General features: G+C 49.1%; 11 protein-coding genes across 11 annotated transcripts; 6 read left to right on the top strand and 5 right to left on the bottom strand.

Annotated features, from left to right (window-relative positions):
* Positions 1 to 599: 599 nt before the first annotated feature.
* On the top strand, positions 600 to 1,411 carry PGRI_015180 (uncharacterized protein; the record flags this gene model as incomplete). The annotated part of the gene is made up of 3 exons (XM_040789231.1): positions 600 to 855; positions 903 to 992; positions 1,044 to 1,411. The coding sequence occupies 3 exons, from the start codon at positions 600 to 602 to the stop codon at positions 1,409 to 1,411; spliced, it is 714 nt and encodes a 237-aa protein (XP_040646184.1).
* Positions 1,412 to 2,715: 1,304 nt separating this feature from the next.
* Positions 2,716 to 3,374, bottom strand: PGRI_015170 (RNA-binding protein LSM5; the record flags this gene model as incomplete). Its single annotated transcript, XM_040789230.1, has 6 exons — positions 2,716 to 2,754; positions 2,809 to 2,872; positions 3,061 to 3,088; positions 3,146 to 3,184; positions 3,241 to 3,297; positions 3,350 to 3,374. The coding sequence occupies 6 exons, from the start codon at positions 3,372 to 3,374 to the stop codon at positions 2,716 to 2,718; spliced, it is 252 nt and encodes an 83-aa protein (XP_040646183.1).
* Positions 3,375 to 3,736: 362 nt separating this feature from the next.
* PGRI_015160 (3'-5' exonuclease) lies at positions 3,737 to 7,483 on the top strand (the record flags this gene model as incomplete). The annotated part of the gene is made up of 3 exons (XM_040789229.1): positions 3,737 to 3,855; positions 3,912 to 7,252; positions 7,317 to 7,483. The coding sequence occupies 3 exons, from the start codon at positions 3,737 to 3,739 to the stop codon at positions 7,481 to 7,483; spliced, it is 3,627 nt and encodes a 1,208-aa protein (XP_040646182.1).
* A 384-nt stretch (positions 7,484 to 7,867) lies between these two features.
* Positions 7,868 to 8,998, bottom strand: pex10 (ubiquitin-protein ligase peroxin 10; the record flags this gene model as incomplete). The annotated part of the gene is made up of 1 exon (XM_040789228.1): positions 7,868 to 8,998. One exon carries the CDS (start codon positions 8,996 to 8,998, stop codon positions 7,868 to 7,870), a length of 1,131 nt encoding a protein of 376 aa, XP_040646181.1.
* A 792-nt stretch (positions 8,999 to 9,790) lies between these two features.
* On the top strand, positions 9,791 to 11,291 carry PGRI_015140 (EXS domain-containing protein; the record flags this gene model as incomplete). Its single annotated transcript, XM_040789227.1, has 5 exons — positions 9,791 to 9,875; positions 9,931 to 9,980; positions 10,052 to 10,737; positions 10,793 to 11,109; positions 11,218 to 11,291. 5 exons carry the CDS (start codon positions 9,791 to 9,793, stop codon positions 11,289 to 11,291), a joined length of 1,212 nt encoding a protein of 403 aa, XP_040646180.1.
* A 1,237-nt stretch (positions 11,292 to 12,528) lies between these two features.
* On the bottom strand, positions 12,529 to 14,254 carry PGRI_015130 (putative cyclopropane-fatty-acyl-phospholipid synthase; the record flags this gene model as incomplete). The annotated part of the gene is made up of 4 exons (XM_040789226.1): positions 12,529 to 12,735; positions 12,794 to 13,545; positions 13,596 to 14,082; positions 14,147 to 14,254. The coding sequence occupies 4 exons, from the start codon at positions 14,252 to 14,254 to the stop codon at positions 12,529 to 12,531; spliced, it is 1,554 nt and encodes a 517-aa protein (XP_040646179.1).
* A 637-nt stretch (positions 14,255 to 14,891) lies between these two features.
* PGRI_015120 (uncharacterized protein) lies at positions 14,892 to 16,238 on the bottom strand (the record flags this gene model as incomplete). The annotated part of the gene is made up of 3 exons (XM_040789225.1): positions 14,892 to 15,655; positions 15,713 to 15,943; positions 16,022 to 16,238. The coding sequence occupies 3 exons, from the start codon at positions 16,236 to 16,238 to the stop codon at positions 14,892 to 14,894; spliced, it is 1,212 nt and encodes a 403-aa protein (XP_040646178.1).
* Positions 16,239 to 16,682: 444 nt separating this feature from the next.
* On the top strand, positions 16,683 to 17,384 carry PGRI_015110 (tropomyosin; the record flags this gene model as incomplete). Its single annotated transcript, XM_040789224.1, has 3 exons — positions 16,683 to 16,700; positions 16,847 to 17,151; positions 17,222 to 17,384. The coding sequence occupies 3 exons, from the start codon at positions 16,683 to 16,685 to the stop codon at positions 17,382 to 17,384; spliced, it is 486 nt and encodes a 161-aa protein (XP_040646177.1).
* Positions 17,385 to 17,701: 317 nt separating this feature from the next.
* PGRI_015100 (rRNA-processing protein RRP17) lies at positions 17,702 to 18,409 on the bottom strand (the record flags this gene model as incomplete). The annotated part of the gene is made up of 2 exons (XM_040789223.1): positions 17,702 to 18,175; positions 18,221 to 18,409. 2 exons carry the CDS (start codon positions 18,407 to 18,409, stop codon positions 17,702 to 17,704), a joined length of 663 nt encoding a protein of 220 aa, XP_040646176.1.
* Positions 18,410 to 18,627: 218 nt separating this feature from the next.
* PGRI_015090 (Ac45/VOA1 transmembrane domain-containing protein) lies at positions 18,628 to 19,729 on the top strand (the record flags this gene model as incomplete). Its single annotated transcript, XM_040789222.1, has 5 exons — positions 18,628 to 18,722; positions 18,776 to 19,074; positions 19,145 to 19,249; positions 19,298 to 19,534; positions 19,590 to 19,729. The coding sequence occupies 5 exons, from the start codon at positions 18,628 to 18,630 to the stop codon at positions 19,727 to 19,729; spliced, it is 876 nt and encodes a 291-aa protein (XP_040646175.1).
* A 603-nt stretch (positions 19,730 to 20,332) lies between these two features.
* PGRI_015080 (uncharacterized protein) lies at positions 20,333 to 21,397 on the top strand (the record flags this gene model as incomplete). The annotated part of the gene is made up of 1 exon (XM_040789221.1): positions 20,333 to 21,397. One exon carries the CDS (start codon positions 20,333 to 20,335, stop codon positions 21,395 to 21,397), a length of 1,065 nt encoding a protein of 354 aa, XP_040646174.1.
* Positions 21,398 to 21,568: the final 171 nt, after the last annotated feature.

Below are 21,568 nucleotides of genomic sequence, written 5' to 3'. Positions count from 1 at the left end.
TTTATGTCTAGATCTAGTTACTTGTACGGAGTACGGTGGCAATATACCTATAATAGTGTACAGCAGATGATCACACCCTAATTGGCTACCTAGGTATCTCTACGTAGTGTTTTTCCTCTCCCGGGTAGGCATTTCCTATCTTGGCTGCCGCCGCTTTTATGAGGGCACTCAGAGTCCGACTCAGAAAATCCTAGACCCACTGAGCGCTCCCTGAGTGTGCTTGATTACTCAGGGCATGTAGGTCGGTGGGTTGGAAGCAAAACGCATTTCCAATTGTCTTTCCTTTTTTCTTCTCTGACCCTACTGGCCTTGGACGGTAGAATTTATCACTCGCTGAAGCTGTTTTGTCTCATCCGACGTAACCTCCAGGGCTGCAAGCATGTATTTAGTAAGCCGGGAGGGCGCAAAGACCGATCACATCCGTGAATGTGTCACCTTTCGCGTGTTCCAAACGCCGACTCGCGACATCATATAGATGAATTGGTCATCTCAGAGGGTTTCTTTTAAGGATATGGGGACATTGGAAGCATAGGAGTAATACAAAACCCGTGGACGAACCTACCATTTTCGCATTTCCTACCATATAACTCTTAGCAATTATGGAGACCGTTCTAGTCATCGGAGCCACTGGAAATATCGGTGTCTCAGCCGTCACCGCTGCCTTGCGCTCCAAGCGCAATGTCTTGGCCGTTGTCCGCAATCAAAGCTCAGCAGATAAACTCGTGAAGCACATTGGGTCATCAGAGGGGATCACTTTCGTCGAAGCCAATGTTCTCTCGGACTCGGGAGTGAAGGGTGTCGTTGATCAAGTCCAAGCCGGCAAGCTCCCGGCTTTCCAGCATGTGTTCTCCAGTGGTTGGTTCACAATTCCCCAGCCAACATTCACTACTGATACTTTTTAGTTGGCGGCGAGTACACTGCCACTCCCCTCCCGGAGATCACTACCGAGCAGCTACGGAGGAACTTTAACAGTTCCTTTGAAGCCAATTTCTGTACGTCCTTGCTACCTTAATAACCTCATGCATTTCTAACAAACCTTGCAGTCGCCTATCGGGATACCATTAGATATCTGCTCGAAAAGAAGAACCCTATCAGCACATGGACCATTTGTACCGGATCCCAGGGCGATGTGGCGACCCACGCAGTGCCGGCCATGACACAAGGCGCCTTATTCCCCTTCACCAAGGCCGCCGCCCGTGAGAACGAGTCGACGAACGTCCGTTTTAACGAAATCTACCTTAGCTTCCGCGTTGAGGTGGATACAGACGCGGTGCAACATGGCGTTACGAAGGCATCAGACTTTGGAAATGTCTACGAAATGATCTTGGAAAATCCCGAAGTCCGCAGCTCGCGCGTCCGGGTTGACGACGTTGATGATCTCAAAAAATTGAAGTACGAGAAGAAGTTCTAGTCCTACTTCTCGTTGACATATACTGGAGTCATACATATAATCCACAGCTAAGACATCTTTTACTTTCAAATTTAAAGCTCTATGCCGAGATATTGCGTCGTTAAATAACTGGTCACAAATGAAGATAAACTTCCCAAGATCTGGTAGCCTGAAGCTACATAGTAAATATATTCCTGCGCAAAGTGATTTTATTCCAATACGTGCCACCCCGGTTGGAGGTATTTGAAATTGAACATGAAATATCAAGCAGCTTCAACAGGCGTAGCTACCTAGATAGCCGACTGGCTTTCTGGATAGGAGGCAAATAGAATGGAAGAGGTCAATTTCTTACATTTTGTGCTAATTCGTAAAAAGGTGTCAGGCAACGTGGATATTTAGTGTGTCCACCTATGAACCCTGGAATCTCAATAATTTTTGCTCCTAGTTCAAAATTCCAGTGCGGTCGGTGCATTTGATCCTGTCGGAACGCCGACTGCATGTGATACTTTGCTAAGGTTGACCCCTTCTAGCCCAGATCCCTCGTCGCGGTATTCATCAGCGCCACATCAGGCCAAAGCTCAGTGAGCAAAAAGCGGCAAAGCCTAAGCACTAAAACGGAAAGAGATAGCCAAGAAGTGAGGAAATCTACTTTCTACGTATCCGCGAAGGTTCAACATGATTAATCTCCACTTAACAGCACTCGACTGGTTAGCAATTTAACACGCCAAATGCGGGGTAGTTGGAGGCGATTTGGAGTCCACTTCGTTAGTATATCATGATATCATGAAGAATTGCCCGATCAGCATTGGCCTCCTGCTCGTATGGGATTGCCCCAGATCTTGTTAATACCCGGCAATAAACTGTAAATAGCGGGCGGCGACCGGAATTAGCCGTTGATAAGCTGAATTCAGGTAGAGATGACCTGTGGTTGGAGAGCTTATCTTGGACTAGTGGTCCGAGTCCTTTGGTAGGCTGTGTCGATTATCCCTGCATGTCTTGTCTCAGATATCATTGGAGGCTGCAGCTTGCCCCTGTAGGCGGACCGTGCTGCGGAAGATGCCCCTGGATTGTAGGTAGTTGACTATCGCTGCGACGAAGATCCTGAGGTTAAGGACACATTCTCTTGTGTGTTGACAACAGCTTCTTCTCCCTCTTACCCCAATGCTGGGCTACGTGCAACGGGGCTCAGAATAAAGGCGGAAAGAACAAAAGCACGCTTGGCATGGAGGTTCATTCATTCAACGATTTTGCTCTATTTCGTTGCGTTCGGTATCATTAATACACAAGTTTTAATTTCATCACGGCAAGAATTAGGTATCTCAAGCTCATGAGCTTGCCACGGGGCCTTCACCACCGGGGATCAACTGGTTGAAGAGTTAATAAAACACCCGGATGGACCCAAGATGAATTCAACTTACCATGCAGATGTTGTTTCCATTCAGCAAGAGCTTGGGGAGCTTGATTTGCGCACCGGTGTAGTCGCTGAGAGGAAGTCAGTATAGGGAGCAATCACAACGGTTACTTGTCGTGAACTTCGATAAACAATCCGCAGATTCAGATGGATATCAATGAACACTGCTCAGTGGTGTGAAGGAGCCAAGGCAACTGAATACAGCCACAGAAAGAAAAAGAGTAGTCAAAGCTGGGAAAATCAGAAATCTAACACGTACAACTCTGTCACATCTTCCATGACCATGTCTAAATTGAAGTTAGTGCCTGGTGAGATCGTCGCACTTCTTATACAGGGATACTCACTGACGTAGTCATCGAATCCGAGCAAGGTTCCGGAGAACTCTTCATAAGAATTAGCACACTGATTCGGGTCCAGTATCAACTGAATTTGAGCTGACCTTTGTCGCCCTTCATAACTACCCAAATTCGGGAGCCAACACACTTATCAATGAGCTCTATCAAATGAGTTAGTGGGGTCATGGTTTTCTTGGGTCATTAGGCACGCACCAAGGGGAAGTAGCTGAGAAGCCATGATTTCAGAAGATGGAAAATATGGGAGCTTAAGCAATGTTTTCTTCGGTGGTGTCTTATTTGGAAAACAAAGGTGATTAAACAATCCGCGTGAGCCAGTGCGATATAGAAAAGGACGTGATCGTTTGTCGCTCGGCATCCCTGATGATCCGGCCCGAGCGACTAAGCCAAATAAGGTTTAGAGGCAACTTTCAACTTAGTTCTCCGCAACATGGGGGAGCTATCCTGATCCTTAATTTACTGCTTTCAATTTTGTTGATTGCACATATACTGAGACACTATTTGTTATCCATCGAATCGGTCGTCTTCGATTGCTTCGTGGGGTTCTAGTCTGGTCCACTATGATTGTCACACATTATGCCAATGCGGCCGAACCTTTTAGCAAGTCGGAGGACCCAATCTTCGATTGCAAAACATAGCGGTTTCTCCGACAGAGCAATATCCAATGGGTCGCTGCGATGGGGACTTGTTGAGCGGCAGCGGTAAGCACAATATGTTTTATTCAGCTCTAATGGCTGTTTTTCTAACTCAACTACAGTGGTCACTATACTTGCGAACGATCTGTCTCAAAGCTCCGCTATGTGTCCTTGCCAAATACAAGCTCTTCCCGCCCACCTCTTATGCCCACTCAATCAAAGCGGAACTTCTCCAACACTACTCATAAAGAAGGCATATGGGATGACGACGATGAAGTCCCAGAGCCAACCCCCGTGCAACGACTTCCAGGCCGGCCGACTTTTGTGCGCTCTGTCCAACATCGAGACTTACGCAGCTTGATTCGATCGAGAGTAGAGGGGAAAAATCGAGTTTCTGAACGTCTGCGCATTGAAAAGCAGGTCAATTCGCTACCTTCATACCACGGACTTGTTGACAGTTTTATCCAATTGAAGTACAAACACGTTGATGAACTTCTTGCTGAATCCGCTAAGACAACTCAAAAATATGCGGCTGAATGGGAAAGCCGGTCAAACTTTATCAAGGCGCAGTTTGTAACTATGGTCTCAAACGCAACGGATTCAGTTCTACAGGCAGAGAAAATCACCCAAGGGTATATCGCCGAAGTGACTGGTCTTTCATCTTCCATACTGGGCCGAATACAGGCTGCTGTCACAGATGCAGAGAAGATCACTCAAAAATATATCGCTGAACTTATGGATCTTTCGTCGTCTATACTGCGCCCGGTACAGGCTGCTGTCACAAAAGCAGAGAATACCGGTCGAATGATTGATCATGATTTCTGTTGCATTGCATTTGCTAGGACTCCAGGATTGCGGGATGAGGTGCAGATATCCGCCCGGACCATCCGTGGTTGGAGGAAGTCTTTCCATACGACTCTGATGACACTCTTGGAACCTTTGGTCAACATTTCTGAGCTAGCAATCCGTGAATGGAGTGACACTATCAGGGATGATTATCTGATACCCCGGAAATCCGCAAGAAGCCGAATTAAACAAGTTCTTCATGAAAGCGAGCTGATTGATAAGACCTATGTCGAGTTGCGACAGAAATCCAATAACGTAAGGATTTTCGCCATCAGGGACCTTTGCTTGGATCTTCAACGGCACACGGACCTTTCTTTGGCCAATAAACAGGTGTTTATGCAGTACGGAGAAATCCTTCAGCGCTGTGGTGCCGAATTAAGTTTATCTGCGCATTCCTACCGTGCAGTCTGGCTCAGAAAGCAAATGGCTTTCCATTCACTTCGAAAAAGTGAACTATGGAATTTGCATGATTTCACGGCGGCAGTTTCGTCAGCACGTTCTTCTAGAGCTACTGACTCGGGTATCGTACTTGCGCTTGGACTAGGCGCGTCAAAGAAGTCACCGGCAGGTCAGCACTTACACAACAGTGCGCGCCTGATATCCAACAAGATCCGTCTCCAATACAGGCATCTTTGGACGCCAAAACCGGCACGCAGCTCCGAGCTACATATCTACTGGCGACAGTTGGACGTAATAGCGCCACTACACATGACCAATGTTATCACATGGCGGCTTCAAAATGAAGTTTGGTACCTTCACCACAGCCTCAGAGGCGATTGTGGAGATTTATGGAGCTGGGTCCCTCGGGAGGCTCTGCAGCACCACGTTTGGAAAGTGGCCGACTGGTCCGTAAAATTCCAGGAACATCGCGGCGAGCTTCGAAAAATGACCGCTAATTACATTCATATAAACTGGCTGCGTCTTCAATCAGAAACCTTGCTACACTCAATGGGAGAACCTGCTTATCTTGCTGGAAAGTTTGAAGTCCTCGATCCAGTGAGCCAGGATATCGACCGCTTCAAGCAATGGGCCGATCGCATGGGCGAGCTCACTACGGAAGCGCATAGTTTCTTAATCGCCGCCCGGATGTCACGAAAGGCGTGGGATTTCGTCCACAGCAAGATTCACCGCACGATTGGGAGTGCTTTCGCTAACCCCAAGTTTTTAGAATTGGGTTCTTCAGAGCACAAGCCCAGGCGTAGGAAGGGACGAGAGGGATCCGGACCCCGTAAGGTCAAGGCTGCTTTGATCAGATCCCCTCAAAGTCGTTTTTGGCGATATACTAAATGGCAACTGTCGAGCAATCCCGAGTCTCCGCCTGCCAGTCAGGATAATCTGGTGCCTGCTCAGGATGTGAAACCCTCTAGACCTGCCTTGAAATGGAGAAGAAGGAGGGGGCCGAGGAAGAATAATCCGTCAACACCAAAACCGGAGGACCACACAACAGAGGGCAAGCTTGTAACCAAACCACTCCCAGTTGACGCACCTATCGGCCAGGACAATCAGGAGGACAGGCCGGTTAGCTACAAGCCATCACCCAAACCCCGGAAGAGAAAATATATGAGTTACAAAGTGCCCGAGCCCAACCCGTCCCTCGTCAATGCGCCTGCTAGCCAGACAAATCAAGGAGGGAGCCAGGTTCTTTCCAAACCGCCACCCATACCCTCGAAGACCAAAGAGGTGAGCATCAGCACAGAGTCACATGTTGAGGGCCTCCGTCCACCAATCCCAAGAGAAACCAGTAATGGGAGCCTAGGTACACGGACACACGACGGACTGCGACCGGCATCTATGCTACCGAGGAAACCATTCTCTAAACCAGAACCAAATCATGGGAGAAAGTATAGCACAAATACAGCCTACCAAACGAAACTTCGGCAAGCCGGGAGTGTCAGCGATGATTCACTGCCCGAACGGCCAGTTGAAGATGCTCTGTCTTCTGTCCCAGCTACCACGACCGCAGATGAGTCCGGATTTATTGAAGAAACCGATTCCGCAGTTGAACCATCCCCACCATCGGATATTAGATTTAATGCCAGCAATCTTACAACCCCCCAGTTCTGGAGCCATAGTTCGCACCAAAGCCCCGAAGGCCGCAAACTTATTGTCCATTATTGCCGGACCCTTCAAAGTACCGAAGATGCCGTGCAACACTTCCTCGGGAGCAAGGTCATTGGATTCGATATGGAATGGAAGGCTCAAGCATCCAGCTGGGACAGCATTCAGAGCAATGTCTCGGTGATCCAAATCGCAAACGAGGAGCGTATCGCCCTCTTCCAAGTTGCGCTCTTTAAGCCTGCGCGTTCTCTGGATGACTTAGTCTCTCCTTCATTGAAACGCCTCATTGAATCTCCCGATGTCATCAAAGTGGGTGTTGCAATCAAGGCAGACTGCACCCGGCTGCGCAAGTATCTCGGCATCGATGCCAGAGCCACCTTCGAGCTCAGCCATTTGTACAAGTTGATCAAGTACGGCAAAGACAACCCCAAATTGGTAAACAAGAGGGGCGTTAATCTCAGCGAGCAAATAAACGAACATTTCGGTCTCCCCCTCGAGAAAAGTGATGATGTCCGCTGCGGTGATTGGACTCGGCCTCTGAGTTACCGTCAAGTCCAATGTGAGTACTTAAAGACCTGCGCAATCTCTTTCCTAAAATTCTAACACTGTCTTTTCTTCTCTAGATGCTGCTACCGATCCGTATGCTTGTGTTCGTTTATTCCATGCCATGGAGGCGAAAAGACAAGCCATGAACCCAGTGCCGCCTCGTCCCGCATATGCTGAACTCAACCAGCCCATTGTTCTTCCACTTGGACAAGCAGTCAACAGCGACGAAGACCCATTGACATGACCATGTAGATATGGATGCATACATGTACTTACGTTTGATTGTCCCCTACATACCCCACTCTTTTTGATTTGCAACGATTTCAGAGCATTTATTTGTACACTTTCAGGCACGAGAGGTCTTTTGCTTTTCTTCTTTTTTTTCGGTGCTGTATTTAAACAGCGTGCATCTTGATTTGATTTACATTTGCATTCTATTTCTACATTATACCAGGAAATGCATATTGACCAGCTGTTCCATGCGAAGATTCATGCTCGAATAAGATAGAAGGGGGTATATTTAACCAAAAATAAGTGTATAAACAATTATCGGCTGTTCAATGTCTTCGGCAATATCCACGAAGATTACTAAAGCATCAGCCTAGAACTTGTTACCTTAACCACATAATTACCCTCTTAGAGGCAACACCTTAGACAGTAAAACCTCCTGTCGGCAGAGCGGGCACTCAGGCTTTTCACCAACCCAATCCCGAACACAAATCCAGCAAAAGACATGTCCACAGGTAGTAACACTAGGATCCTTGAACGTCTCCAAACACAAGGTGCACTTCCGCTGCTGACCCTCAGGGATCCATGCGATAGCACCAGGGTCCTCCTCAAGATCATACAGAGGCACAGACCCAGGAAGAAGAGGGATAGTAGATGGGTTCTGAATCGAAGCGAGGACAGCTCCACCCTGCGATGAAGACCGACCAGCATCTGCAGACTGGCTCTCATCTTCATTCATGCTCGCGCTCAGTTTCCGCGCGTGTAGGAATCCCTGCACAGCAATCTGAAGAACAAGTAACACACCCAACACCTCATATCCGATGCGCTGCTCATTGTCTTCGATCTTCTTTGTGAAAACGTAACGCAAGCGCCAAAACCGCTTGGAGAGATGGTAGTACGAGCCGGTGAAATAGAAGGTTGCAATGCTCAGCGCGTAAATTGGTGACAAGGATGTTATGGAATCCAAGTGTTCAAGTATATATTGCTGGATGCGCAGTTTCGTAAAGAACGGGCGTTTAGTCGGGGTGGTTGAGAATTGGGGTTTGTTGAGCAGGCCAGCCTGCTGCGCCGCTCGTAATTCCTGGCGCGCAATGTTGCGTTCGAGCTTATTGCGGATTCTCTGTCGCAGTGCAGGTAATAGACGCTGTAGTGTCCATGGTACTAGGATGCTGCTGAGGATGTACCCCACGCGACGGCCGATTGACGGTAATTGAAGTGTGTCATCTTCTAGCTGTACAAGGTCGCAGTATTCTTCGCCTAAGGTTCGGTTTCCAATGGCGGTTGTTAGGGTGAAGTAGAGGAGCTCTGTGAGGTGCTTGATGGCGTCGGAATGGGAGTGGGCGTATCGGGCACCGCGGAGAGCGCGGACGATGCCTTGAGATTGTTGGATCAGGCTGCCTGTGAGAAATGCATCCTTTTCATGCGAGCGGATGATGTCTGGTGAGGTTGCGAAAGGGTAGAAATGTGAGGTAGATGAGCCGAGGGCTGAGTTCGGAGTTGGTAGAGAGAGATGGGAGTCGTCATCCGCCATGATGAGTTGTAGGGTGCTGGTAGCGGGATATTAAGCTTGAGTATGACCGTGAATAGTATTTGTTAACTTGGTGTATCCCACAAGACAAGTCACAGGGTCAATTCCCCAGTTTTCATACCTGGAGATAACAATTTCCCTGGAGTGGCCCTCGGATGTCATGCCTCGGTATAGAATCATATCATGTGACTTGATATAGATCACATGACGTCTAGCTAAATGACTAATGCCAATACTAAAATTACGAAAATGACCAAATTACAATACACCGCAAACGGACCCACTTAAGGTACTTCCGAGGTACCTGGCCTTATCGCAGATGAAAGCGGAAGGCTTGCAGTGGCTGAATGTACCTCATTCGGTACCCCCTTTTGCAGAATCCAGGGGTGTTACGTAGCCCACCTCTCTCTTTTCAAAGTTACCTGGGCAGTTTAAAGAGAAATCTTTTTTACTATATTATGATGCCATCTATACGTTCTTATTCTTAGACGTAATTTGAAACCACTTGGGGTTTTTCCTCTTCTCCTGCTTTTAATTAGTTCTAATTATATCCAATTCGACATTGGAGTTCCAGACCATCAGCGGCCTTCCACTAGTCTAGGCGTGTACTGGGATCTCCTCTCCGCTTATTAAACTGCCCTATCGGCTTCACTGAGGAAAAGTCTCAACTTCCGGACTTTCAAAGATCGTCGATTCACCCCTAGTCATTCTTTTTGGTTTATCCACGGGGTTCTTTGTTAATTTGGTCTTTTCTTTTCCCATCTCTCCCTTTCCCCCTCCCCTGATCAATGGAATATGGCGGTTGATCAACATGCTCAATTGGATGCCTTTGGGCTGGTCTTCCCATTGCCGCTACGTATAGCTGCAATCTTGGTCGCTGGTATGTGATATTCCTGTCTCGAATCCCGATTAGGGTTGTTAACACAAGGGGCTAGGTTTCTGGGGATGGGGCCTCAACCTCCAATACCTGGCAAAGGCCAACATTGTAAGTGGCGCCCCTCACTTAGCAATACTCCCGAAGGCCTTGTAGGCTAATCAGATTTCGTATACTTCCAGGACGTTCCGGCTCTCATCAAATATCCTGCCCGCACATCCTCCTCACAGCGTCCACATCACACCGCCGTCTATCGTCTGGCCACATGTTTCACCATCCCACTTGCCCTGTGGTTCATCGTTTTTTGGCTAGCCACTCGCCGGTCTCCTGAGTTGGTGGAACGATTAGACTGGCTCCCACAATCTGTGTTTATTATCCTCCTCATTATTCTGATTTGGCCTTTCAACCGCGCCTCCCGTTCCGGCCGAATTCGATTTCTCCTTACCCTCAAGCGGATCAGTGTTGGCGGTCTGGCCGAGTCTCAGGATGGCAAGTTTGGTGACATTCTGCTGGCAGATGCCCTAACTAGTTATGCTCGCGTGATCGGAGATCTGTATATCAGCTTCTGCATGTTCTTCACCGATGGCCTCGCCGCCACTTCGAAGCCCAACCGGGCCTGTGGAAGTGCGATCGTCGTTCCGATTATCCTCGCTTTTCCCAGCTTGATTCGTCTTCGTCAGTGTTTGACTGAATATGTTCGTGCACGGCGTACAGTCACCCGGAGAGAGACGCAAAAGGCAAACCAGCACTTGGCCAACGCTCTCAAGTATGCAACTGCGTTCCCTGTCATTTGGATGGCCTCCAAAATGCGCAACTACAATCCATTGGAGCTACGTGGATATAGCGAGGTTAGCATGATGCGCCTTCTGTAAGATTGTATTCCTTGTCTGTTGTGTCTACACTGTTCTCTAACACCCCCATAGCTTTATCGTCTCTTTTATCAACTCTGCCTACTCTTTCTGGTGGGATGTTGTCAAGGATTGGGATATGACCCTCTTCTCCCCGGAGCGTCGCGACGGCGGCCACCCATACGGACTTCGCCGGCATCGCTACTTTGGATCCGATAAGATGTACCACTATGTCATTATTGCGGATCTGGTCCTTCGTTTCTCATGGCTATGGCGCATTGTCCCAGGCCTTGGCTGGATCCCAGAAACCGAAAGCGGAGTCTGGATCCTTATGTTCCTCGAGGTTGTGCGACGCTGGATGTGGGTTTTCTTCCGGACTGAAGCTGAATGGAGTACGTTTTCCCCCTGTGCACCCGCACTTCCCTCTGATCCCAACGGTGCAACCCAAGCACCACTATTCTGGTTTTCGGGACAATTTTACTAACACTTTTTTGCACTAGTTCGGAATACCCATGGCCCAGGCCCAGATGACGTCCTACTCGGCGAATACAACCACAAATTCGACGCGGACTAATTTTTACCTGCGTCTTTCATCTTTGATCATAACTTCGAGCGACTTGGAACGAGAACGAGACACAGAAAAATACTCCCTCTCAACCCAACACAACAATTGGGTCTTCGAGCATATATTGCTCTCCCAAACTCCGGATATCCCTAACCAATTCAATACTAGAACAGCGATAGATGAGGCCTGAGCTTAGCTCTTTTTTTGTTTCCCCGGCGTGTGTGAATCACTTCAGATGTCACCACACGCCCGTGTACGCCTATTGTTTTCTTTTGAGGGCTCAATTCAGCTATATGTGTGTAACATCACGCACAATGATTTCCTAGATTCCTTGGACTTGATCTCTGGGCCTGAGGCAAGCATCAATCTCTTTTTTTCTGGATTTCTGTTTACTCTTCACTGTATCAATTATTTACCCATGGTTAACCTTGTCGGAATTCCGCATTTACCCTTTTGTTTCCCTATTTACATATACCATTCATTCTATTGGATTGCACTCTTGATCTTTATCTCTTTTTCATTTCATCTCGGCGTTTAGCTGTCGAGATACCTAATTGGTGTTTGTTAGTCTTTGGGGGCTTGATGAGGGACGAAACTAATGATTGAAGACTTGAATTTGGGTTCTACACACATATCAAGAGTTTGTTAGATGCCAATTAGAGTTTGATGCTAGTGGAAAGTTGAAGTCCTAGAGTTCCGCTGCATTATCTTGTGAGCTTTCAGGCTTCGTGGCCTTATATTACGAATCCATAAGCGGATATGTATGAAACGGGACCAGTGGAAGCTACATACAATCATACTGCATTAAAGCGAAGTGATACGAGTGTTTGTCGAAAGAAAATAGTTCATTGACTTCTAAAAAATAACATCACAAAGACAGACTCGTTGACTTCGTGCAAATATCCCCCCTAGACGAGGTGAGACATAAGAAATAGAAACACAACCACAGATAGATACCGGAATAAATATCCAGGCGGACCAGCCAAATAGGCCTCTGACCTATCCATGCTTCTCTTCCGCTGTCATCTCCTGCCTTTTTTTTTCTTCCACAATCTCATTCAATTCAGCTTCACTTCACCTCACCTCATGTCATGTCACTCATGTCATACATGCTTTGTTAAACATTTGAATATGTTCACAGTGGAACAAAATCCATATTGCCACGCCTTTGCATCATACTATTCCGAGGGGGGCTGAGATGATCCCCCGGATAAGCAGATGAGGGCTAGGATTGTACATCAATCCCTCAAAGGTCCTTCTTGACGATGTGGGCCTTAGGAAGGGTGCCAGCACGGTCGATGGCGCTCTGGCGAGCTCCAGCAAGGCCATACTGAGTGGGGATACCCTCGATACGGTGGGTGGAATTGATGTTCTTAACAAGGGTGAGCTGCCAGCAGGTGGCACCACCCTGGCGGGAAGTGATGGTGGAGGAGGCAAGGAAGTACTCCCAGATCTAAAGTTGTGGTTAGTAAGAGCCCCGAAAGACCAAAAGCTCAGTGAAAGAAACTTACGCGGAACCAGCGCTTTCCGTACTTGGCCTCGACCTTGTCGCGGTTGCCCATCCAGTTCCGGTACCAGCGCCAGAGGGTAGCAGAGTAGTGCACACCGATGGTGTCAACAGCCTTGACCTCAAAGCCAGCGCCCTCGAGGCGGTCCACAACGAAACCGAGAGGAGTACTGGCGTCAGCACCGGGGAAAATGTATTTGTTCATGAAAAGACCCCAGATCAGGTCCTCATATTGCCAGGACTTGCGGAGACCAGCGATCTGCAGGAAGAAAGTACCGTTGTCGTCGAGCATGTCGTAGACCTGAGACAAGAAAGAAGAGAGGTGGCGAACACCGACGTGCTCGGCCATCTCAAGACAAGTGATGTGTTGGTATCCACCCTCAACACGGGGGGCATCGCGGTAATCACTGCACAAAATGCGACTCTGAGTCTCCTCGATACCAGCCTTGCGAAGACCGTTGTTACCCCAGGCGGTTTGGTTGCGGCCAAGGGTAATACCGGTAACGTGAGCACCATAGTGGGCCGAGGCGTACTTAGCAAGGGTTCCCCAGCCACAGCCAAGATCGAGGATCTTGTCACCGGGCTTAACACCAATCTTCTCGCAAACAATGGCCAACTTGTTGTCCTGGAGCTCCTCGAGGGTCTCCTCCTTGTTGATATCACTGATAACACCGGAGGTGTAGATCATGCGTGGGCCAAGGAACCAAGCGTAGAAGTCGTCACCTCGGTCGTAGTGATCACGGACCTGCTCCTCGTCTGTAAATAGCATTAGAAGTGCCAACAGGGCTGAATGAAGATCTGCTTACCCTGAGAACGAGTGTGCATCAGCATCTCGGGGATGAAACCAAACAAGAAGTGCTTGAAAAGACCAGTGGTGAACTTGAAGTTGGCCCAGTCGTGACGGTACTCGAGACACTCCAGAGCATCACCCTTGAAGTCAACCTCACCATTGAAGTACTTTTCGTAGAAAACCTCCATGGGGATCTTGCTCTTGCCGCGGTAGGTAGCACGGTCGTGCTCGCTGTGGAACTGAAGGTAGTGCTCGACGGGACGGCCACAGTACTTGGCCTTCTCGGTCTTGCGAGGAGAAACAGAAGAAGAGATAGCCCAGAAGGCCACCAGGACGGGGACGGAGGTAAACAGAGCAAAGAAGATGGTGGTATAGAAACCTCCACCAACCTGGCGAGCCAGCCAGAAGGGCACGATGATCTCCAGAGCGATCATCAAGCCATTGGAGAAGCTGTCGCTGCCAGGCGAGTCGGCAGGGACAGGGGCATTCTTAATAGTCGGGTACTGAATAACAAAAGAAACAAATTAAGTCCTGGGATCATCAAAACACCCGCGGAATAGCTCTTACAAGAGTAGTCGGAACACCACAGTCGAAGGCCGGCTTAGTCTGCTCGGGGGCAGCCGGAGTCTGGATGTATTCGAACTCCTCGGGGGAGTCCGGATGAATGGTCGTCATGGCGAAGGTGAGTGGAATGGAAAAGGAAAAGGAGAGGCCAGAGTAAATAAGAGGATATGGGCAATTCCGGGGCGGTGTGGGCTAGACCAAGGTACCGGGAAGGACGTGATTGGTACCTGGAAGTTCCATGGACGGCCTAGCTGAGAAACTGGTACCCGCTAGGTACACCGAGTTTACTTCTCCCTTGTCCATTGGATTATATTTTACTCACTGACGTACGCACTATTATTATACAGGGTTTAGATAAATAGTGGATGTTGTCTTATGCACGTTATTGTGAAGCTCTCTGTATCAAACACACCCCCATTAACAATCCGTTAACACCTAGGATTCCACATCCCTAGAATCTGGTACTGCCTACGTGGTCCTCCGAGGGAAATACGCATGTGTGCCCTCGCCTGTATGTGGCTTGGCAAAAGATCATCATGAGAAGTGGAGAACGCCTGAAACAGTACGATCCGCAATTGACCTTCAGGCTACAAGCTATCCAGTTACAAGTACATTAACACTAATATTCCCTAACGCCGGGATCCTTCGGCTTACCGCCAAACCCTCAACTGCCTGCCGATATGCCAAATAACCATACTTAAGTAAAATTCAATGTAATCCCCTTTTGAGTATCTTTCGCAATGTACCCCTACAATGTGAGCTGGAAGTTCTGTGCCTCATCGTCTTCGTCAAAAGTAGGTAGTGGTTCTTCCGGTTCCTGGGTCTCATCCGGGGTGTCAAAGCATCCAGCAGCTTTGCAACGAGTCCACATTTCTGAGTCCAGCGGAGGGGGTCCATACAGCTGCATATAAGTTTCGGGAGATAGGACCTGAGAGCTCGCCCTCTGCGTTTGGGTATGTTTCTCGCGCAGGGTGGATGACACACTGCGTCCCTTGGAATAGCCAACGGTCGTCCGAGAGTTGACAGAAGCAGCAGTATTGCGCATGGAAGAGGGGTTAGATGGGACCCTGGCGTGCCTCTTGGGCATAACCAGCGACGAGGCCAACGATACCACCCGTGGTTTCGGGGTTTGGGCCACGCGAGGCGCAGCAGTTGGCTGGTGGCCGGCAAGGGCAGCGGCAGCGTCACGAGCTCGAAGCGTGGACACACTGCGAGTTTGTCGTGTAGTGGTGGGTTTCTTTGAGGGGTTGACATTAGGCTGAAGTGCCTTTGCAGACTCGCCGTCACTAGAGCTCTCAAATCCAATACCCTCCAGTTGTTTCATGATCATCTCATCCACCATCCTATCGCATGCCGCTGAATCCTCCTTGAACTTGCGCTGCTTCGCTGTGAGTCCATCCTTCCCAACTTGTTGCTTGCCGTAAACACTCTCCAAACCTAGAGCTCGATTCTTCGGTCGGAATTGGGGGAATGTGGTGTCATATGTCACGTCATCTGGAAGGTCCGGAAGATCTGTAGTTGGTCAGAAATAAGCTTTTAAGCTCGCAGCTTTAGTTGGACTTAGCGTACCTCTAGGCTTCGGCGGCATGTATTCAATATCCGGCACATCATCAGCTGCAGCATCAATGTGGACTTTGGTTTGGGCTTGTTGTATCACGGGAGCAGCTTTTCTGATCTTTTGGCCAGTCGACTGTCTGCGGTTTGTCTTCGCTTGCTTGGTGGTCCCAAAGGGCGCAGGGGTCTGGAGGTTGTTGGCTTTAAGATTGGTGGTTTTCATGCCCAGTGGAGCGCGATCCTTCACTATAGGCGACAAAACAGGTCAGTAATTGTCCAACGGTCAAACACCAAATCTCTAATTTTGGCGAAAAGGGCGCGTACCCATCGGAGTCATAAACGCGTTCCCCGGTTTTCCATTCTCCTGGCGATTCCCATTGCCCTTAACGGTGCGGTTTCCAAATGCCAACGGGTTGTTTTCATCATTTCGTTGCTTGCCGGGGGTCTTGGGTGCTAGCTGCTTGCTTTGATTCAAAGGCTTAGCTGCGGCGGCAGTCTGGTGGGTATTTACCAGGTTCTCCTGGTCGCGAAGAGCCAACATAGTGGCGAAGTGAAACCGAGAATTCTCATGCACCGTATCAAAGAAATCAAGGTCGCGTTATCGAGTTGAAAGTGATAAAGAGCCAGAGCAAGTTCTAGATGCAGGTGTTGTCAAGTGGTTGCCCGTGGAGACGCGGCGATCCTTGGGCGGTGATTGGCGTAGTGAAAGAGCGGATTGTGTACCTAACCATACCATGGTTACGCAGTTGGTACACAGTAAGTATACGGTACTTCCCCTGTAGTGGAGCTAGTACTTGTTCTGCTGGTACTGTCTACTTGTTCACTAGTCAGCCATTATTCTTCCCCTTCTCTCCCAAAACTCTCCCCAAATCCATCTTCCCCCCCCATCCAACACTCGCCCGGTTTCTCGCTGAGCGAAAGCCTAACTACTCTTCCATTCAACAATACATATTATCTTCTTTACTCCTTTTTCAATACCTTCAAAATGGATAAGATCAGGGAGGTAAGTCACCAAGACCCCTGCCAGCGGGGTAGCTTGACGGTTTCCCAAAATCACACAGCCCCTCGTCATATGCATATATGCACCCCCCTAACATTCCATCACTTCCCCACTGCGAATTTTTGCTAATATATTGGTTTTTCTTTCAGCGCATGGTCGCCCTCCGCGCCGAGGCTGACGAGGCTCACGAGCTCGTCGATGAGCTCAAGGCCAAGGTCAAGACGTTGGAACAGGAGAATTTGTCCAAGGAACAAGAAATCACATCCCTCAATCACCGTAATCAGCTTCTAGAGGAAGAGGTTGAGAAGGCAGAGGCCGCCCTCAAGGAGGCTAAGGATTCTGCCAGCCAGAGCCTCCAGCACGACACTCAAAACGAGGCCCTTCAGCGACGAGTGCAGCTCCTTGAGGAGGAGGCTGAGGAGAATGACAAGACTCTGCGGGAAACAAACGAGAAGTACGACTAACTTATGACCAGCTACCTATTTCTTTTTCCAAAGTTAAGTACTGACGTTTTGGACACTTAGGCTCCGCCAAACCGACATCAAGGCCGGGCACTACGAGCGGAAGGTGCAGGCACTCGAGGACCAACATGCCAAGCTCGAGCAAAGATATGAGGATGCGATCAAGGAACACAGCGCTGTGAAGAAGGAGCTCGACGACCTTGCATCCCAGATGGCCGACATCTAAGCTGGTCGAAACTGGTGATGGGTGCAGGATATTGGGATACATTTGGTTGGGCACAAGCTTCAGTCTCTGGTTTGTTGCCTACTTTTTCATACCATGATTGTTTGTGTTATGCTGGTGCCAATTATATGGGCCAGATACAGCGCTTTGATAGCAATAACTTTTTATCATGCAACGTGCACTACGGTGTCTACCATTTCCTGCATCATTGTATTTTTGCCCATAATGTGAAACGCTTGTGATCCGTAAAATTGACTAACAATGCTTGAAGCCGAGTATATACACATGTGATGTCGTATCTCTTTAAAGATGTGGTTTCCTCATTCCTCTGCCCCCTTTCGCGCCTTCGCTCTCTTCGCTTTCACAGCTCGTTGCTTTAACATTGTTTGTTTGCGCTCAACCTTAGTCTCGTAGCGGAAGTTTCTCTTCTTTTTCCTGGCTGCTTCTGAGGCTGCACTGCGGGGCTTTCTCTTCTTGGCTTTTGCGTCGGCCTCTGTCGACTCAACTGGATATGTTTTCTTTTCTTCGCCCTCTTCGTCCTCCTCTTTGGCAGCCTTGAGCAGTCCCTCACGGGATGCATCCATTTCTTCAACCGTGACTGTTGTGTATTTGTCTTCGTCGATATACTCGGCTTCGTAGTCCACTGCTGGAGGCTCCTCAATTCCCTCCCAGTCTTCTTCCTCCTTCTCGCCTTCCATTTCGCCGAGATCTCCAGCATCCTCCTTCATGCGCTTGAGTACTGCTTTGTGCTCCGCCATTGCCTGTTCGAAGTCTCTTTTGCGGTCCTCTCGAATCTAGAAAAATTAGTGGATGTCTTTCGGCGCGCATCGAAGACAAACCTTTTTCCTTGCATCTCTCTTCTCCTCCTTGTATCTCTTGATAGCATTTTCTTGCGCATGCTTAGCGCGCTGCACCTTGCGCTTGTGAAACCCAGTCAAGTATTCATGGCGGGACTCGTCGTCGAAATTGACCTCTTCAACTTTAGGCCCAGCAACAATTTTGCGTTTTTTCAAATCCTTAGGACCCATGATGTATAAGAATCTTAATCTCAATTATTTTAAATCAAATAATAAGTAGACCTTTGTATATCGTAGGTTGTGTTAAAACTGCGTTCCAAAAGCAAAAAAAAAAAGTTGATATGAAAGCTCAGGCGGGTCGGGGCTCTCGACCGCCTCCGAGGCCAAGTCGGACACCTCCCGTTGGCAACATCATCGCCAACCTGACCCCATCCCCCACGCTATACACAATGCATTTCAGCAGGTTCGGGCTACTGGCCCTCGGGGCTGCTGCCGTAAATGCTTTCAGAGATACTTCACCATTCTTCCTCGCTTCAACTTCCGAGTATGTCTGATTGAACATCACCCGCTGCGGTTAACTAAATGCTTCTCCCTTAGGGTCTTGACGAACTCCGCCTACATCCAGACAGGAGCTTCGCTCCTCGAGAACCTTTCCTCATCTCTCAGTACTTGTCCGTCCGATTACTATGTCGTCGTCTACCAGCCTGGTGTACACAGTTCCGACTTCTCGACGCGAAAGTCCGCACCCCGCTTGGGTGCGAAGATGCTTGGGAAAGACAGCTCGATCCGGTCTAAGATGAGCATCAACGAGGTCGCTGGATTGGTGGATCCCAAGGAGATTAAAAGCCTTTTGGGGACGAAGTGCAAGGCCCAGACTACCGCCGTCGACGCTTCCTGTAAGTTGCTCTAGTGGCCAACAATGGAATTGGCAAATCCACGAAGAACGTCAGAGCTAATAATGTGAAGCCGGATCGTACCCCTCATACTTTGAAGATGGACCCCGGATTATTGATATGGAATTCCCCATGCTATCGCTAGACTCGGACCGCGCACAGCAGCTTTCTGGATTCGGTATGTATGATGTCCGCCTATGCACTTCATCGTTACTGATTCTACTAGATGGCTTCCTTGCCGATGTCATTGACCGACTTCCTTCCTCATCCAAGTATACTATTCTCTACATCACGTCGCCGAGAGAGTTCCCCGAGACAGATTCCGTTATCTACGAAACCTCTGGAGATTCATACCAAGATTCGCTCCACATGGGGCTAAAGCGGGACTACTCCGCGGATGGCAGCGCCTCGGCCTCGTCAAACCATACCTCTCTCTTTGAAGAATATCAATACTTTACTCCAGGTTTGTACCTGCCAATCCCAGTTTCTCTCTGTTCACTATACTAACCACTTTCCAGGTATCTTCATGGGACTCATGGCTGCCTTCCTGTTCCTCGCGATCTTGTATATTGGCATCAATGCGCTAGGCAGTCTCGAGATTCCCTATGCTGCATTTGAGAAGGACACCTCTGCTGCTGTGCAAAAGAAAGCGCAGTGATTTGTAGTGCTTTGTCGGATTATGTTTTGGAATACACCTCCATTGCTGCAATTGATTTTCTTCTTTGTCGAAGGGTTTCGGGGATAAATATCTTGTATTCCCGTGTATGATAAGACATATTATCCCAGTTTTCGAATGTTGGATTCCCCGTAAATTCAAGTGGCTTTTTTTGGAAGCTGTCAGGTGACAGTCTCAGTCTGGCCTAAGGCACCCCCTCTCCTTTAGCGTTGGCGTCTTTTGGTTTCTTCTAATTCTCGGTTAAGGACTTGTCTTACAGTCATCTTCAAGCACTCGTTGAACTCACTTGAACAACAGTCATTCGTTTATGAGAGATTTCGAAGTGCTCACCTCATACGGAAATTTGTTGATTGTGGACCCATGCCCTGCAGCCTGAGTTCCGCATCCAATCTTCCACAGCCTCGGGAGAGACAAGTCGCAGTTATTTTCGGAATCAGCAGAGACCTTAACCTTGCTTCTCAGATTTCATTGATGAACTGACAAAAATCAATAATCCTCTTTGTTCCTCGCTGTCGTTGGGATCGGCGCCTACTCCAAGTGACCCGCACACTGTGGAGAAGCAGCTGATCGATTCTTTACGCCGCCATGCGAGTTCTACCGCAGGGGCTTGGGAAATCCAAGCCGTCATTCCTCTTGTTACTTCTTCTGGTCATTGCCATCGCTGCTCAAGTGTCTGCCGTGCCAGCCGATGAGACAACGGATGCCGATGCGGCTAAGACCACCGACGATCGCTCCACCACCTCTAGCGTGAGTGAAACCACCACATCTTCAACCACGTCCACAACGAAATCGAGATCTACGAGCACCTCCTCCGAATCTACAGAAACAACAACTATGGATAAAACGACCACATCCTCCTCCTCCACGGAGACCGATAGCAGTACAACAACATCATCCGTCTCCACGACAACGGAATCATCAACATCCTCTTCCTCCGCAACCAACACCGTCATCGTGACGATACCGCCGACCGCCAACGCCCCATATATGCAAGAGAGCAATGCACCAGAAGGCACAGTATTCATCGCCGTCGGTGCAGCCCTAGGGCTAATCGGCCTAACTCTACTCGCGTGGCACGCAATGGTCGCATGGTCCGTAAACCGCTCAGTGCGGCGCGCCGCCGTAAGGCACGCCTCGGAATCCAAGCGCCTCCTCCGTGGCAGCAGAAAGAAGCGATCAATCCCCTACTCCGCTGCCCCAACGAACGACGTATCCCTCGACAAACTCGGCGCCGCCACTCGCGCAAGCTACAAGCCTAGCCGGACGAGCGCGAGCAGCGCTCTTTTCTTTTCGCCTACCGCGGGCGGTCCCGCTGGATCGCACGCTAGTCTACACGCTACAGGAAGTACAGGAAATCGTGCATCAACATACCTGCCTGCTGGATACTACGCTGCTGCCGGTACCTCCAACCCCGCGCCAAGTGGAGAGGTTCCATACTCGCCCACTGCTGGTCTCTCGTCGCCCTCCCTGCCTCCGGCCGGTGTCTACCATGATCCATATAATCAGCGCCATTCTTATGTGGGTGCCTCGACTAGTTCGTTGAACCTGAACCAGGCGCCGCAGGGTCGTGCTCCGAGCGCATACCTTGAGGACTTGTTTGAGAGTCATGTTCCTCACAGTTCTGATTCGGGCCGTCGGGAACGCCACTGATTCTGGGCCTCCGGTACGCTGGTCATTATATGAAGGAATGATATTGGCGAATTGCTTTTCTTGGATCTATAATCAGGTTTTTCCCCTTCTCATTTGCCATCTGCTCTACATCTATTCTCTTGTCCATTTTCATATCGGGTTTGCTTTGACTCGGCGTTCCATAAACCCCTT

This window comes from Penicillium griseofulvum (assembly GCF_001561935.1).
Source record: "Penicillium griseofulvum strain PG3 chromosome Unknown contig_80, whole genome shotgun sequence".
Classification (NCBI taxonomy): Eukaryota; Fungi; Ascomycota; class Eurotiomycetes; order Eurotiales; family Aspergillaceae; genus Penicillium; species Penicillium griseofulvum.
This window is presented reverse-complemented; position numbering and strand designations above follow the sequence as displayed.